At 33.3% G+C, this 18,049-nt stretch overlaps 1 protein-coding gene across 1 annotated transcript in view; it reads right to left on the bottom strand.

The window, feature by feature from the left end:
* The window catches only part of LOC149069206 (multiple PDZ domain protein-like), a 59,610-nt gene that overhangs the window by 15,910 nt on the left and 25,651 nt on the right, over positions 1-18,049 (bottom strand). Inside the window, exons 18-27 of the mRNA XM_089250361.1 lie at positions 16,614-16,951; positions 6,849-7,192; positions 5,854-5,958; positions 4,777-4,968; positions 4,515-4,602; positions 4,036-4,232; positions 3,732-3,826; positions 1,928-1,997; positions 1,693-1,749; positions 493-594 (exon numbers count right to left, since the gene is read on the bottom strand). Coding sequence (XP_089106487.1) covers positions 493-594; positions 1,693-1,749; positions 1,928-1,997; positions 3,732-3,826; positions 4,036-4,232; positions 4,515-4,602; positions 4,777-4,968; positions 5,854-5,958; positions 6,849-7,192; positions 16,614-16,951 — 1,588 coding nt within the window. The remainder of the gene's footprint in view (positions 1-492; positions 595-1,692; positions 1,750-1,927; positions 1,998-3,731; positions 3,827-4,035; positions 4,233-4,514; positions 4,603-4,776; positions 4,969-5,853; positions 5,959-6,848; positions 7,193-16,613; positions 16,952-18,049) is intronic.

Here is an 18,049-nt window from a genome sequence, read left to right as displayed (position 1 = left end):
ACTGTAATTACTTCAGTTATTAAATTTGTTTTTGTTGACGATTTTGAAAAATTGAAAAGAATATGAACTGTTTTGATATATCATAAAAAGTTTTGATTAAAAAAAAATTATTTTATTCACTAGGCCTACAAACTACCAAAAAAAGAGAAAATTAGAAATTAATTGGTCAGATGACTGGTCAAGAGTCAGGGGAATTTTTATTGGGGAAGGGGGAGAAATGTAACAGTTCCTCTTCTTTTCCCGTTCTGCAGCCCTGATGGACCTTGAGAAAGAAGCATTATTTGAAAACTGAAAAACTTGAACTAAAACAAAAAACAAATTTAAATAAATAAGAAAATAGATATAGTTGTATGAAAATTTTACAGCAAATATTTCAAACAGAATTCTTACAAATGAAACTTCAATTTTCAATTATAATGATTGCGAACATGTTTATTTAAATAATTACACATATTATAACTTCATGCACAATATGAAGAAAAGCCTATTTACCTGCTCAGCTGGGCTGCCCTTTTGGATATCAGAAATGAATATGCCTTGTCCCATATCAACATGTTTGCCTTCAAGAATCATAATTCCAAGACCATGTTCACCCTACATAATACATAAAGGTGTATAATGTAAAAATTGACAATTTTTTGTAAGTCATGAATTTCAAGCATGATTATAAATACTGTAACCTTCCATTACACTATGCATATCAAGAAACAGAAGAAAAAGTGTGATATTTATTTATTGTTTATTTACTTATACAATATTGTTTGGCCGAGGCCTATGCAAGAGGGTGCAGTGGTGGGATTTGACATAGGTAATTAATGCTACATACAAAATGAGAGATTGAAGTAGTCTACAGAATTTGATGGAAGGTTGTTCCAATCAATAATTGTACAGGGAAAAAAATTAAATTTGAAGCAACCTGTGGATGCAAGAAAAGGTTTCAATTTTTAGGAGTGATTAAATCTATTGGAAAAATGTCAAGATTTTTGATTAGAATGTGGGTAGTGTCAATGGTGAAATAGCTGTGGATAATTTTGAAAAGTAGGGATAAGCGAGCGATATATCTATGGGAGGTAAGTGGGAGGATATTGAGTTGGTGACATAACACAGTTGGTGGAAAACAGTGCTCTTAGGGAAGAAAATGTCTGTCCTCTGTAGTTCAATGGTAGAACACACACCTGGAAAGTGTGAGGGTGGTTCCATTCCCCACACAGGAATGTGACGTTTCTTTCCGATTATCTTCACTTGATATCCAGTCATCTGTACTTCATATTAAGTTGGTGTTTAAGCCATGTGATGGAAACAGAGGAAGACCAGCAGTTGAAAATAAAGTGGGTAAATTTATTTTGGATAGATTTTCAGCTTATCTACATTGCTTTGTGTATGGATATCCCAAATTTCTCAATCATAGGAGAGGACAGGAACGATATAAGTTTGGAAGCATAGATGTCTGAGGTTGCGGGTGAAATATTCGAGGTTACAATGAGGGGAAAAAAGTTTTTGCATGCATTTTTGAGAAATATAATCTGTGCGGAAGTTCCAACAAAGGTCGGCAGAAATTATCACACCCAGTTATTTTTAATGGGATATATAATATAACAGACAAATTACCAAAGTTCTATAATGCTGGTTAAATTTTTCAAAGCAGTTGAAACATATAAGCTAAATAAAGGAAGAACAAATATTGTACAATACTTTTCTCGTCGTTACTGTCCTAACCCCTGAGTATGAAGACATTAAACTTTCAATCATCTGTGAAAGAAGAAAAAAACCATAAATACCAATAAATAAAGGTTAATTAAAATCTTGGAATTTCAGTTTTATCAACAATTCTAATTTTGCTGCTAACCTATATTGAACAAATAATATGCTATACTTGAATTTATTTTTTTAATGATTCAGTGTTCAACAAATCAAAAACAATATTTACCGCATCTTCCATATCTATGGGAAAATGTGTTATAGGTTTCACAGCCATATCCTCTATACTACTTTCTCGCCTGAAAAAAAATTACATGATGATAATACATAATCTTTCACGCTTTAATCTTCTGAGTAATAAATTGACCTCTAATGAATTTTTCACACCATTATGATGCCATTATTGTTTAGGCATATAATAGAATTAGTAAAATGTACATGTTAGCAAAATTCAGAGAATTTAGCAGAATAAATTACAAGTACACAGGTACATGCAGATACTAAGAACGAAAGGGATTCAGTTTTTTGCAAATGACTAAAAAGAATAAATTTAATGTAATCTATGGTGATCTTACAGCCAGAAAAACTCAAATGACTTTAAAAATAAAGACTTATTGATTTCATATACAGCCGAACTTGGATAATTCAAAGCTCAAGGGAACAGCAAAAAAGTTTGAATTATCCAATTCATCAATATAGGATAAATGAAAAACTCTTGGTAAGTATAAAAATGTATTGAATGCTATCACTTACTGTGCAAGTTTCCTAGTTGTTGCAACTAGTGTTGGTATAAAACATAAATGATCACGAAAACTATTTCATTTGTAAAATTGTAATTTTCTTGTGGGTGCTCTTAAACATTGTATAAAATCTTGATTGATTGAAGAACTTGATTAATCAAAAATTTGATTTAGGGAATTAAAGATGCAAGTTTTGAACTTGAACAGCCTTTTAATTTTTCTAACATGTCTGTAGCCTCTGCAAGTTTTCAAATAGGGAACTCTGTTGTTTTCTTAGATTTGTTTTTGTCATCTTCATGAGAAGATTCAATGTGACTATTCTTTACTTCTTCACCAGTGCCCCTATCTGTATTGACAATTTATCATATTCACTAATATGAACAATTACATATTAATATTACCAATATATATACACTGGTGATTATACAATGATACCAGTGATAACACAACTGGTAAATGTGATAAATTTATCAAACTTAAGTCAACCACATTTGTTTTCCTTGAGGTGAACAAGACTATGAACCTCATTTCGACATGGTTAAAAAAAATGTTACTCGACTACACTAACATTACAAAATAAACAAACAATACTAGAAACACATGAATCTTCAACACATTTTACAAGACAACAAACTATGATTTCAGCACTCCAGCTTTTAAACATTCCATACGTGGAGCTTATTATTATCACATTCCCACATAAACTTCCGTAATTCCCAAGTAGTGTTGCTTCATTTCATTGAAAGATAGTAATTAAGTTGTCTAAGACCCGATAGAACTCTAGCTGCAAAAGCCTGTGCATGGAACTGGTAACAAAATCATTGCTTCTTACTTAGGGCCAAAACAGAATTGAGATTTTGTCTATTGTAACTTTTTTTAATGTAGACTATACGTTATATTCTGGTAAAAATCAGTAAACCAAGGAATAAAGAACAAGATGTCTAAAAGTTAGCCAGTAATTCAGAGAAAAGAGACATTTTGCTAATGACATTATCTGAATCAAATTTTCGAATTATCCAAATTATTAGGGGGAAAAATTGAATTATAAAGGAAATTTCAACACTTAATTGGATAGAAAACTCAAAAGGGGGAAATGACTAAAATTTGAATTAGCCAAGTTATCCATCAATTAATCCAATCTCTAAACCTGATAATAGTATAACAAAGTGAAACAGTAAGTGATCACTGAACATATATATAAAAGAATAAATTCACGAATTAAAATATTTGAAATCACTTTAAATGCATAAAAATTAATAAAACAAATCTTTCTAAGTAATCAATAATACTCACCTGAAAACTATGATTTTACAAGATGAAACACAAATACCCCTGATGATTGCAGACACATTTAAATGACATCTGCCATACAGAACTTTACCATTTACCTAAAAGAATTAAACTCGGTTTAATTTAAAGAAGTTTAGTTTAAAAAAAGTTGTATGAAAATATGAATGCTATATGTTTCCTGGTTTATAAACATCAGTTAAAACATTTGACAGAAAGATGGAATGATGTTTATCTTTAAGAATTTTGATCTTCAATACGAGATAGATATTTCTGGTACCAATGAAAAAAACTTCACTTCAACACTTACTTCTAAAAGTTCATCTCCAATCTCAACTAGACCTGTTTTTGAAGCGTTACCCCTAGGATGAAGACCACAGACAAAGGTGCTCATTTTGGCACGATTCTTGTTGCCAACAAGACTCAAACCAAGACCATAAGGACCTTTTTCTATTTCTACAAGTGTGACCTTTCCTTTTAGTGCTCCATATTTCTTCTGCACTTTTTCTACACAGACAGATAGACGGTCAATGATTTGCATGGAAAAAAAATGAAATAAAATACCAGAAACTAGCAATAAACCTGTTCACATAAATTGGAGCACTTATACTACAAAAATGTGATTAAAAACACAACTAGTATCTTTTGATTGGTTCTCAGATTGGTTATCACTACTAATAAAGCACACGAATGAAAAATCTCGCTATACACACATACATGCATAGGTAATACAAATACTGATCTATATCAAAATTTTTTCACACAAATTTTAACAAAGGCTCCTCTTACTAGGCGTGTAGCCATATTCATCTTCCTCTGGTTCTCCCTCCATCTCATCAGGCATTAGTTTGATGTAGCCAGCACTGTTGCGATCAATCTTTCAGAAGAAAATGAAACAAATTAATTTGGTTTGTTATTTTTGAATCTGTACAGTTACTTGTGTATTTTTTTTCCAAAATAAAAATATTTCAACTTATTATATAGTCTACATATAGAAAAAATCAACCGCATAGCTAGAAATATGTTTGGTACACCACAGTAGGGGTAATACCTCAATTCCTTTCGAAGTGTAAACTTTCCCCTGATATTCATTTGCCAGCAATGCTTCATCATCATCTTCGGTTGACATAGAACGCTGCCTTAATTTCTCTGAACTCTGTGACAATGACCTGCTCATAAGGCCACCAGGTGATTCGTTCATTTCATTTTGTGCTGAATCTGTAGTCTCAACAAAGGACTCGAACTAGAGGTGCAAAAACAAATAGTTGAGGCAATGAGATCGAAGAAAAGCTATATAAACAGTGAAACTTTGCCACAACACTGCTTGATATAGTGGCAGATCTCTCAACAACAATATTTTTTAGAACCTAGCTTGGAATCGCCTATAGTATAATGTTAAACTCCTCTAGATACAACAATATCCTTTACTACGATAAACCCCCTTTATATTTACATAATATTTTTTTAGGGGATTTTGAAATCGCTACAATGCTAATTTTTTATATTTCGTTTGAAATATCCTTCAATATATTTTTTAATTTGTCAAATATTTTAGTTCTTCCAAGAACGTCTAATAAAATCAATATGTGCTACCATCTGATCACAGACAGAGCTGATGAAGTTTTCGGTATTGCTAATTTTTGTGTGATGAACACCAAAGTATATTGCAATAAACCTCTTTACAAAGGCAATGCATCTGAGTTTTGCTTATCAACTAATTACTTACTATTTTTTGTGGCAAATAAATACTCAAAAGCACATTTTTTGATGGTACTAATAATGCCAATTTAGAAAAGATGCCAACAGCAGCATAAATTAGATGTCGCAGGATGAAATCATGATGATGGTGTTTCTCAATATAATGATAAATCCCTCTACAACAATATTTTGTCTTGGTTCGTAGAATATTGTTATATCAATGTATACAGATATTTAGGTATCAGAATTTAGTCATAAAAACATTGAAGAAATAAGTATAAATTAACCACAGAAAACTTAAAAAAGGCATAAAATTATATTTTTTGTACATGCTTAAGAACAAAATGCACCAAAAATATCTTTACTCTTTCTTGAAATTTTTCTTCAAGCAAATTTTCATGATTTTTTAAAAATTCTTGAATGAAATTACCCAAGGCACAAGACTTTGAACAACAAGTTTGACAGTATTTCCAGATTGTTGAATCACATTGATTGCTTCAGAGTATGATGCTCGCCTCAAATCTACATCATTAGCCTTGGAAGAAGGGAAATTTGTTATCCTTATATTATTTCCAAAATGAAATAAACAAAACAACACATATGTTAAATATAATAAATGATAAAGAGTATGACATATAACTTCAGTTTATTTCTGTCGTGATTAAAGTGCTTTTGTAAAACACTTTCGAAAATATTTCAGACCATATCAAATCTTTAAAAATAAGAGAATTTATGCATAAACTCAACAGTTGAGTACAATAAACCAAACCTAAAACCATTTTGATCCACTCATACACAATTCTATGTGGTAGAGCACTGTCCCCATATTGTGTTATAAGCGGCATGAGTTTCAGTCCCCAACAAATTTCAACCAGAGAAATTAGATCACTGTTTTTTGTTGCTCCTTGGTGTGCACTGCTAGCGGAGCCATCATGTTCACATTGTAACAAAAACAAGCAAAATGGATAGAAATAATGTTGGATAGAAAAATAATGTGCTTAGAAAAACAATTCCAAGCAAGATGTGTAATGGAACAAGAGCAGATAAATTTTAATTTCCTATCTACAATGGCCTGCAGTAGTACATACTGAAGCTATTATTATACACAAACAATTTTGGAAATAGGTTTAATATTGATAAATATTTTACAATTGAAAGCTTTGCAGTAAAAGACAAACATCTTTTAAAACAACCATTATCTGATTTATATCTTGCTATACTATACATGAAAAATAGTGGATAGTACAGGACAGATAATAAAGGGAAAAAAACCCATTGAAAACAATAAGGAATTCAATACAAAATTTAACAATGGTTATACATCTGCAATAAAATTATGATTTCAGCATATTCAAAAAGTACATGCATACATTAGGTAGCTTCAAAATAACAAAAGCATGATGTGCCAGAAAAAAATAATTTTACCTCCACAATTCTATCTCCTTCATTTAGGTGACCGCTCTGTCCAGCAGGGCTATCCAGAACAACATTTTTGATGAAAATTCCATTCATGGATTCAGAGCGATCATCTTGATGAGCATCGATGCAGCCCATCACAACTCCAATCCCTAGTTCCTGACCAGACTCCCGAGTAAGTTCAACTGTTCTTAATGGGCCCCACTGGGAACCTGATACAGAAAGTCTTGGGCTTTGAGACTTCACTGAAAGTCTCCCTGGGTTGTTGTTTGGCTCGGAAGAATTTTGCACCATCACTACTTGATCGGGAGAAGCAGGTGAATCAGGACTTTTTAAAAGTGGTGGTGACTCATCTAAAATTAGACATTAAATATAATATATCTTTACATTTTGTCACATGATTTTATTATTAATAACATGTTCACATGAAATATAAATGTGCATTAACCCTATCGACGGCTCAGGGTCGAACACAAAACCTCTTCAAAAAAAGCTACTTATTTTCACAAAATCTTTTCAAAATGACCACAGGGTCACGTGATTCTAGAATGCTTTCCCCCCAGTATGTGACAATGGGTAATTGGCATGTATGATAAGCCGTCGAGAGGGGGCTGAACCGAAATGACAGGCTGGTAACGCCCGGTGATTGACCCTTTCTTCCCAGAAATGTACTTTCTCCTTTCATTCTCCAAAGTTTTTCTATTTTCCGAACTAAATAAAAAACACATAAAGGCGGGATATACTCAAAATTTTGAACGAAATTATTGTAGCGTGTTTATAGATGCTCAGCATTCTATGGTAAATAACTCTATCAATATAGATTAGCTTTAACAGGCAATAAAATTTACTTGCTTTCGCTTGTGAAATATTGATATGATTAACTTAGTAACGAAATGTCACAGCGTACTAAAAAATTACTAATCCATCCACTAGGTATTTGAAAATGTCCCAATATTTTCAAGTTGAACACTATAAATATTCTGAATCTCGAGAAGCATTCTATATATATGCCCCTTAATATTTTAATTGTACTTTTTAAATTTTCAAGTGTTGCAGTATGTTCTCGCGATTTTGAGGTTCACCTAAAATGTGAATTATTTTTGAAAATCGAAAAGCTTTTTCGTAAATAATGTGCGTTGATTAAATCAGTGTTGTTGGAATTACTACTATTCGAGGCAAGGCATTGTAACAACTGATATTTGTCAGTTGATACAAATCTATTCGAGCAGAACTACAGCTACTTCCCAACCTTGGAACATCATTAAATAATTAATTTATCAAAACTTTCGGGTATAAAACTGCTTCTCAATGCTTTACTCACATTCTTTTTGAATATTCATTTCTTTTTTTCCATGATATCTTATGATCGTGGAATTAATTTCAAAAATGAGCGTAGGTTTAGTGAGATTGAATACGCATATTAGATATACAGTCATTTGCATCGGAATATAATAAAAGAATTCTCTCTGAAATATATAAATTTGGTGCATTAAATCATCTTACAAAACAAAAAAATACATGAAAACACACAGTGACATACTGAGAAAAAGTTTAAATACACAAATACTCGAAGTAAATAAAGTCTCTGGAATTCAAAACGTGAAAGAAAGTTGTAACTAGAGCCCGGATGAAACATGCACTAAAAATAAAGTTGAATCTGCATTTTTAAAAATGTCGAATTATACCATGAAATAAAAATACCCGATCTTTTTCAAAAAATTAGAACACCCTAGAAATTTACGAGAGCAGTTCATAAAGAGCTCAAGTTGGAAAGCTCAAATTAAGGGTATGGTTGTAATTTACATTTTCATCTTTCCACCTATGTGACTTGCTGCAGCAATTAAGTAATAGCTTAGAAAGAGTCAAAATCATGATCTTTCTCCATACCATACGTCTTCAACTGGAATCAAAAGGTAGAGAGCCTCCATCCAGAGATGCCTTCTAATCCATTGGCCTCTATTTTTTGTTTCCACTGAGACTTCAGTTGGAGATGAAAAACGCAGATAGTATCAAGAATTCGCCAATGTGTATCAAACCTCATCGATATTTCGATGGTTTCGTGATATCTGATGATTGTACCTGATACTAATCTTATCAAGAGATTGCGGACTCGGGATAAAATAAATAAATTAATAAAAACTGATCAATTGCAAACGAATATGGGATTTATAGCTGAGGCCCGATTCGGGTCTGTGCCGGACACTCATAAATTGAATGTCTTGATGCATAAAATCCATGGCCAAGACCAAAGATGGCCACAGCACAATGTATTCGTACGATATCAGCACACGTCCCCCCCCCCCACACAGTCCTAGCAAATACATGCGTAATTATGCGTTTTTCAGAAATTTCCCGTTTTTCTACCCGTATTGCGAACATTGAATGATTGTAGGTTTGCATACATAATGAGGAAAGATATGAAACACTTATTCGATCAAGTTGATGTAAATTTGCATGAAAATATTCATGTAATACAGTAATAGGTTTTAAGCCAAATGTTCTAATTTTCTCAAACAGCTTTCGGAGTGTTCCAATTTTTTGAAACAAAGAGGAAAAAATTAATTTGGTATTTTACGACGCATTTAATCTACTTTATGAATTTTTTTTTGCCACCGATATGCTCAAGATATGAAAGCTCATATAATATGATCATGATAGAAAAGGAAACTCGTAAATTTCTGGGTGTTCTAATTTTTTTGGAAAGGATGTATATATGCGAAAAATTGAAACCATTGTCGAATAATCCCGAATTATGGCATCAAAAATGAAAAATGCACGCAAAATTGAAAAAAAAATTATATATGCATTTGAAAGAGATAAAAAATGAACTGGAATGTTCCAACAAATCAAAAAAAGAAGCAAAAACACTCATATTATAATGCCGAAATATAAAAATATGTGCCTTAAAAATGCGTTAATATGCCTCAGAATATGTGGGGGGGGGGGGGGTTATTGAAAAATATACGTATAATTAAAATATATATATATATTTATTTATTTATATATGTATTTAAAGTGCGGAAATTTCCCTAAGAGAAAATACACCCAGGAAAAAAAAAGAAAAAATCGTCCATTTCGGAATTCAGAAATAAGTCAGAAATGAAAAATATGCTAAAAAAAGAAAACGCATTTATAGTGCAAAAATATGCATTTAAAGAAACATGCCTCAAAATGAACAATAGTCAATGTAAAATACTTTATTTAAAAAAAAAAAAAATCATTGAGTTATCTGATTATATCGAGCGAAAAACTGAATGAGGGGAAGTTATTTTACTCGAGAATCGAGTAATAGTTTGGTATTTTTTATTTTTGTGAAAAATGGCATGGAATCCAAGGAAATGACTGAATTCGAATTTAAAAAATAGCAGATCACATGGGCGGAGATACGGGGAGGTGGCATGGGGAGCACTGCGCCCCCCCCCCCAACGTCAAAAGTTAAGTCGACTAGTCTAATGTATATGTGTATAGATATCATCATCACCTTGCTCCCACAGCAATACTGACCGCGCCCCCCAGACTTCCAAGGTTATCTCCGCCTAAGGCAGATAATCTTATCACAAGAGAGATTTCTGCACATTTTCCAGGAAGTTTACATTCCTCAACTTTTTTTGGGGATCGCGAATCTTTACAAAGAAAACTATTAGTGACATCACAAAGGAGAAAAAACAGGACATTCCATCTTTGCATCAACCATTTTGTCAAAAAAAAGGGGGTTTGCCAACTTGGCTCGGCATTTATTTGATACAATACAAGTTCTTTTTCTGAGAAAAAGCGTTCGCTAGTTCTCTCTCTCTCTTCCATTTTGGATTTATTTTTGTTGTACCATGGTCATTTTGTGCACACTTATCTGTTGTACCTACCGTGGGTACTAGAAGAATAGCCAGTTTTAAGAAGTCCGATGAAACAGCTGTTGTATTGGCACACAATAGACAATTGAAAGTACAACAGAGATGAGATTTTTTTAAACTCAAGCACCTGTTATTTTGCTGTATTTACGAGTCTGAATTTACTGGTTCGCAAGTAAAATGGCACGCACCCTGTATAAGAATATCTTAATACTAGGGGGGCTCTGCCCCCTAGTATTAAGATATAGCAGAGCGGCAGGGGGGGCTCTGCCCCCCCTTCCCTTCCCAACATATCTTGTTTATGTCGTCCCACTTCATCAGCGTGCTATGGAAAGGGACACGTGAAAGCATCAGCTTACTGAATTTTAAGATAATAAAGCAACAAAAAACAAATGTGATTCATCAAGTAACCCAGAAAAACTTCTCCACGAGGGTCCCCAGACTCCAATTCGCTGAATTTTAGTGAGGGACCCAGACTGGATTCATCTCGGGCTTCCGCTGTTGCAAAATTCCACGGAAAATAATTATATTCATCCATGGCCCCCAAAATTAATCCTGTCAATTTCCACATGGGGCCCCCGACCTGGAAGCTTGTCGGTCATCCCCCGCTGCGAGTGCTATGAAATATTTTCATTTGTACTCATTTTACCAACGAATAAAACCCATCGCTCCCAACAAAATACGTTTACAAAATACATTTATCTCAAGCTTCAGCTGTTGCAAGTTCCACAATGTTAAACAAAAGACAACAATGAGATTCATCCAGGGCCCCCAAAATGAAACCTATCAATTTCCACATCGGCCCCCGACAGGCTCGTCATTGGGGGGTATATATATACATATATTCAGTACATGTCCTTTGCCCCCCCCCCCCCCGGAAAAAGTTGAAATGACGGCCCTGGTCACCGACCTCGAAGCTTTTCCGACGTCCACAGCTGCGAGTGCCACGACAAATTTTCATTTGTATTAATTTTACCAACGAATAAAACCCATCGCCCCCAACAAAATACGTCGGACCCAGAAGAGAATAAGATTCATCCTGGGCCCCCAAAATGAAACGGGGTCCCCGACTCGGAAGCTTATCGGGTATACCCCTGTGAGGGCCATCGAAAATATTCATTTGTATTCATTTTACCAACGAATAAAATCCAGCGCCCCACGCAATCACTCCGGACCGAATTCCGGACTGGAAATATCTTCAGCTTCTGCTATCGGAAATTTTTCAGTTTTAAAGCAGCAAGAAAACAATGAGGTCCATCAAGGGCCTCTGGAAATTAAACCTTTTAACTTCCCCATGAAGGTACATGTGCAATGTACCAAGGTACCAAGACCCCGTATGTTGGGAGCACCGGTGATTTATGTATATTATACAATGTCGGCATGACCCCCACAAGGGCAGGGCTGACAGGGGCTGGAACGATTCTTATCACTTTTTGATTTTTCACGCTATAAATTAACCACAGAGGGGCCCGTGAAAAAGCTGGTTTGGGGCCCGCTATCTCTCCCATCCTAGGGGTCCCTACTGTAGGAAGTGGGAGCCTCTCGGTACATACACATAAATTAGTCCCGATGGGGGGCATGCAAGAGTTGGTCCCAATATGCAAGAGGTAAATGAAAACTTGAACCAAAATTGTAACCGACTTCCGTAACCCAAAAACGTAACAGATTTTCGTTACATAAAATCATCACTAATTTCTGTTGCTTAGAAACAGGCCCTTTTCGAGTTTGGGATTTTATATTATAGAGTAGATAATAATAATTCAAAGCAAAAAATATCGAAAACCCTTTAGAACGTTGTTCAACGGACGGCTTTTGAAACGACGCAACGTACCAACGAGAACGACGGGGGCAAAGCATATGCACTCAATGTGTGTGTGTGTATATATATATATACCATTTTTAGTGTATTTTCAAAAGCCCCCCCCCCCCGACCCCCCCAAATGACGGTCCTGCTCAAGAGGTTAACGAAGCCACGCTGGAGATTTTTTTCCCATGAGATGCTTCAATAATTTGGTGACAATTTCAGTAGAACATTAAATTGCCCAAGAATCATAGTACATAAAACAAATGATATATAGAACATTCGTTAAAAAATATACACGAACATACCCTAACCCAGCGGTTCTTAATTTTTTTTTCACTCACGGAGTTCCGTGGGCCTTTCATTTTAATTGATTTATCATATTTTGTTTATTCATTTCATTTTCCTTGACCGGTCGCAGAGCCCTGGAAAATGCATACGGAGCACCAGTTGAGAACCGCTGCCCTAACCAAGCTACTAACGAGTGAATTAGCACAAATATAATTAGTAATAACTGGAGGAAGAACTAATAATTTGTTCTCTTAGCACAAGCTGTAGTTTTCTGCGTGGATGATGAATGAATTATTGGATTTGGAATAAACCTCAGAACAGTGGTTAAATTTCATAAGTTTGAATATATATTCAAACGAATATTCTGATACGAATAATAAATATTTTTGTCAAATAAATTAACAATCTCTAATGTACTGGTAAAAACTTTCCTTTTCTTTCTTTCTTTTTTTCAACTACAACGTGGGTATTTGTGCCCTTTTCAAACCAAGGAATCCTTCTTTTCTCAATAAGCTATTCTTCTTTTCAAACATTGATGAGTTTGGGGAGGAGAGGACTGTATTGTTGCAGGAAGGGGCAGTTTGATGACACTGTGTACCTGTCACTAACCGTACAATGAGATGGGGGAAGGAACTGGTTCCTGGCGAACGCATTTATGAGTTCGAGCCGAAATGACGGTAGTTGTCTTCGGACTCATATATGAGTTCAGGCCGAAATGACGGTAGTTGTCTTCGAACTCATATATGAGTCTTCACCGTTTAGAAGGTTAAACCGACTCCTTCAGCACGAATAATAATATAAAATTATTTACAACTGTGTGTGTGTGTGTGTGGGGAAACTGTAGTACCTTGACCATAATAAACCTTGGAACACTTGAAGTAGATTTAATGGTATTGTATTCAGCCGATGTTTTTGGAGTGCAAGGGATTAGAAATACATAACCTTGCCACCAGTGTTCACCAATACGCATCTAGACACGTGATTCACACAACAAAACTCAATTTTACTCCTCTGAATTTCATTTAGAAGTGAAAATACTCCTTCAAATTTTAGGTAATTTGTTTTAATAGTGTTATTTCTCACTGATTAAAAAAAAAACACTTGTTTTAAAAAAATACCCCTTAAAATTTTGGAGAGAAGTGAAAAATTACTCTTCAAAATTATATTTTCAGATAACACCGCTCACAACTAAGTCAGTTCTTTGTTTGTGTACCTTCACTTGTTGTGCACTTTGAAACAAAAAGATTGTATACCTTGGAACAGTATAAAACTTGATATTTTCCTAGCTTACCTTGGAATACTCAACTTACACTAATTTTTCATACTTCTTTTTTTGCTTTTAAATGCAATTTATATTTTAAATTTTAGTTCTATACTTCTCTCCTACCAAAAACTTCAGCTACAGTGAAAGTTTGGTTGATGAGAGGTTCAGTTAACGAGCAAAAGTTTTGGCTCGGTTAACAAGCTATGGGTAGCATTACAAGCAAAAATGTTGCACTTTTTCTATTTATTTTCACGTTATCATAACTGAGCTGAGGGTTTTCGCTTTTGCCTACACACGTGTTATGGAATTTTGGGTAATATTCTCCCCTACGGTCTCTGGTAAGTGTGCCTCAGTATGAAAGTTAACATGCGTGTGAGTGTGAATATTTACGATACGAAACTAGATGTAGCATAGCAGCAATGCATATCTTGCACTTGAAGTTTTTTTTAATTCTGCTGAAAAAAACTGTGGGTTGATTACATTATTAAACGTGATTTTGAGGAGGCTAGCTCATGAACAAGAGCCATCACTTGCCGAAGAGATTTTGTGCTTGGGGGAAGACCATGTACTGGAGGTGTATGAGGATGGTATTCAAGAACTAGTGGTGAAAAATGTCTAGAAGTTGACAGTAGATGAAGTGATGGATCTCTTTTGCACGCACCAGCAAGAGTTTATGAACAGTATCGCGTCTGAAGAAGAGAGAAGTAATGAAGAGTCTCTCACATAAAATGAGATTAAAGAGATGTGTAGAATGTAGGAATCTGTGCAAAACTCTATAGAAAAGAACCACCCAAATACAGCTGTAGCAATGTGTGCAAGCAATGAATCTCTCCAACGAACACTGCAATTTACCATTTCCCAGAAATCCTAAAAATGAGGCAAAAGCAAGTGTCATTGGATAGGGTTCTTTTTGAAAGTCATGCAAAAAGATTACGTTTGCAAACAACAGTGAGTCTGTAAATCATCCTAAACGATAGTCCTCCTCTCTCTCTCCTCATTTTTGTTTAGAGTAAGTTAATTTGTCAACATTATCGTATTGTATGTTTATTTATGACATTATTTATATTATGTATATTTTATTGCATTATGTATAATTATTATTGTGTTTACTTACTGATTGAATGGCGTTTTTATTTCATGTGAATGAATAATTGTGGAATGAATTATCCGAGTTTCCATTACTTCCTATTGGGAAGTTTGATTTGAATAACAAGCATGTTGGCAGAACGAATTAAGCTCGTTAACCGAAGTTCCACTGTATATACATTTCTTCTCTGCCATTCACATTTGGTTATTTTCTGGTCAAATTCGTTTTTAAAAAACAAAGATTACAGTGTGGGATGCTTCCAACAAAAACTTTTACCAAATGAATTTCCTTCAGAGGAGAGGTGAGAAAATATTTTACTGTTTACATCAGTGCCAGATATAGTAAATGTTGATCTCACGGATGTTGTATCTATAATAAAATTCTCTGGCATCATGGAACTGATGGAACTAAAGATTTAAAACCACTTAATTTTAATTTCTACAAGTATAATGCAAAATAACTATGTGTTTCATCTACATAAAAATACATTGCTAACCCTCTATTATTGTTACTTTAATAATATACATATTAATAATCATATTTGTATCATTTTTTGATATTTTTTTATTTCAATACAGTCAAATCTCAATAAGTTGAACGTGCAGAGGCAGACAAATACTTCGAGTTAGTGTTAGTTTCACTTATTGGAAAATCCAATTTCAGAGTGGGAAGGAGAAACATAATAAATGTTAATGCTATTTATACAAATATCATATTAGTAAAACATGTCAAACTACTGCGAATGAAGGAATTCCAGAGAAAAAAAAGTGTATTCTAATGTAATCATATTTAATTATTGAATGAGAATATTTAGAAATAAATTAGATGTACATAGTTTATATTATGGAAAGGAACACATATATATGATATTCATACAATTGAAACAAATTATAAAGTTTATACATTATTTTCCTGTGAAAAAAATACAAGGATTTTTGACCGTCTTTCTTTTTGTCCTTCTGTTATGAGAAAGTAATTCTATTGCTAAATCATATTGCCAAATTATATTTTTTAAACTTAAGGAAAAAGGAAAAAAATCTCGAGTTAAAGGAAAATTGTAACAATAAAATATGTAAAAAGTTCTAGGGAAGAGTGAAAAGTTCAACTTAAACAGATATTCAAGTTACCTGAGTTTGACTTATCGCGAACTGACTGTATATAATTCGCATGAAAAAAATACTCATTATATTATTTTTCCATTAATATTTGTATTTTTTAGTCTTTGAAGTTTCAAAACTAACGTACCAAGGTATTTTCGTCTTTCCTACACATAGAAATCATTAAATCATAAAAAAATTAATAGAAATTTTTACTAAATTTAGAGAGAAAAACGAGTTTCATAAGCTCATGCACACATTTTTTTTTATCAACAATGAATAAAACCTTGTTCAGAAAATGATTACAAGTTTTGAAACCAAATTTATGATAAAAATTCATTCACAATATTAAATAAATAGGGAAGAAAAAAGAAGCATGGATGGCAAACCTTGGACAGGAGACACAGTGGGTGAAGAAGACATTTTAGTAAACTTTGAAGGCACTTGCTGCTTTGCACTCTGGAAAAGTGAAATGCGTTCCTCAATGGAAGGGAACAATGAGTTGGGGACAACACTGGTATCCTTCAGCCCCTCCAGGTTTGGAAAAGGTTCAGACACCTGTTCTAAAAGATCATCTGAAGATGAATCAAACTGATCAGTTAAGCCCAATGATGAAGGAGTTGGAGCTGCCTCATCTTCACTCAAGAAACTGAAAGGGGAAATCTGGCCGTCAGTTTCATCACCATCAGGTGTGGTCTTGGTGCTTTTGTGCGAAAAATATGGAGACCTAGTAAATATGAAAGAGGCAAAATCACCACGTTCAAAACTTCATAAAATAAAATCTCATGTACAAAAATAAATTTAATTTTAAAAAAATTTACAGATGCCAAATTACGAAAATGAAGTATTTTAAAAATGCAAATTTTAAAAATAAAAACTTCACAAAACAAAAATACAAAAATTTTACAACAATCTGCTATCTGAAACTCTTGATTGCACTTCATTATTCGTATAATGAAAGATATTAAAAAAATGTCTCAAACAATATTTTCTCTCCATAAATAATATTGAAAGCAATTTTTAATATTTTTCCTCTATTTCAATTGAGTTCTTGAAAAAAAGAGGAGGAGGGGGGGGGGAAAGAAACGTTTTTACCACATCACTCAAAAATTTCTGAATCTTACCTTCTGATGTTGCCATTATTTATTTTAATGTTTAATCATTTATAATTTATTTCATATGAATAGGACAAATCATTCACCTTAATTTAATTCAACGTAGTATTTTGTGTTTGTGTGTGTCAGTGTATATATATGCATGTGTGTGTATATCTGTCATATTCATAGATTTCTTTGTTTCACATTTTTTTTGTTTTGTTTGTTATTTTATTTTTTTGTTATTTTTAATTATGATTAGTTTATTATTATTATTTACTTTTCATGCTTGAAAATTAACCCAACAATGATTGTGTCCACCAGTATGGATCGACAACGATCCCTTGGATAGATTTTCTTCATTATACAAAATGTAAGTTTGTTGACGTGATGAATAAATTGAATTGAATTGAAAAAAATAATTTTTTAAACATCGATTGGTATTTTGCTAAATCAGCAACTAATTTAACTTATTTAAAAATAAATTAAAATAACAGCTGGTAAAAAATAACCTGTGTGTAATATCAAATTTATGTTTAAAACCCCCAAAAAAAAGTTAATAATCATACCCAAAAGTTATTATTTAATTTCAAACAATTAGGTATATATCCTTTAAAAATATATCCATTTATTCATGTGAAAAAAAATTCACAAATACTTAAAAATTACTTTAACATAGCTTTATTGAATTTAGCTCAGATACACTTAAACAAAAGAAATAATTATGAAAT

Source organism: Pholcus phalangioides, unplaced genomic scaffold (assembly GCF_987345545.1).
Source record: "Pholcus phalangioides strain wild (caught in Gottingen) unplaced genomic scaffold, Ppha-v1.0 ptg000024l_1, whole genome shotgun sequence".
Taxonomy (NCBI): Eukaryota; Metazoa; Arthropoda; class Arachnida; order Araneae; family Pholcidae; genus Pholcus; species Pholcus phalangioides.
Note: the sequence above shows the minus strand (reverse complement) of the source record. Positions and strands in the feature narration are given on the sequence as shown.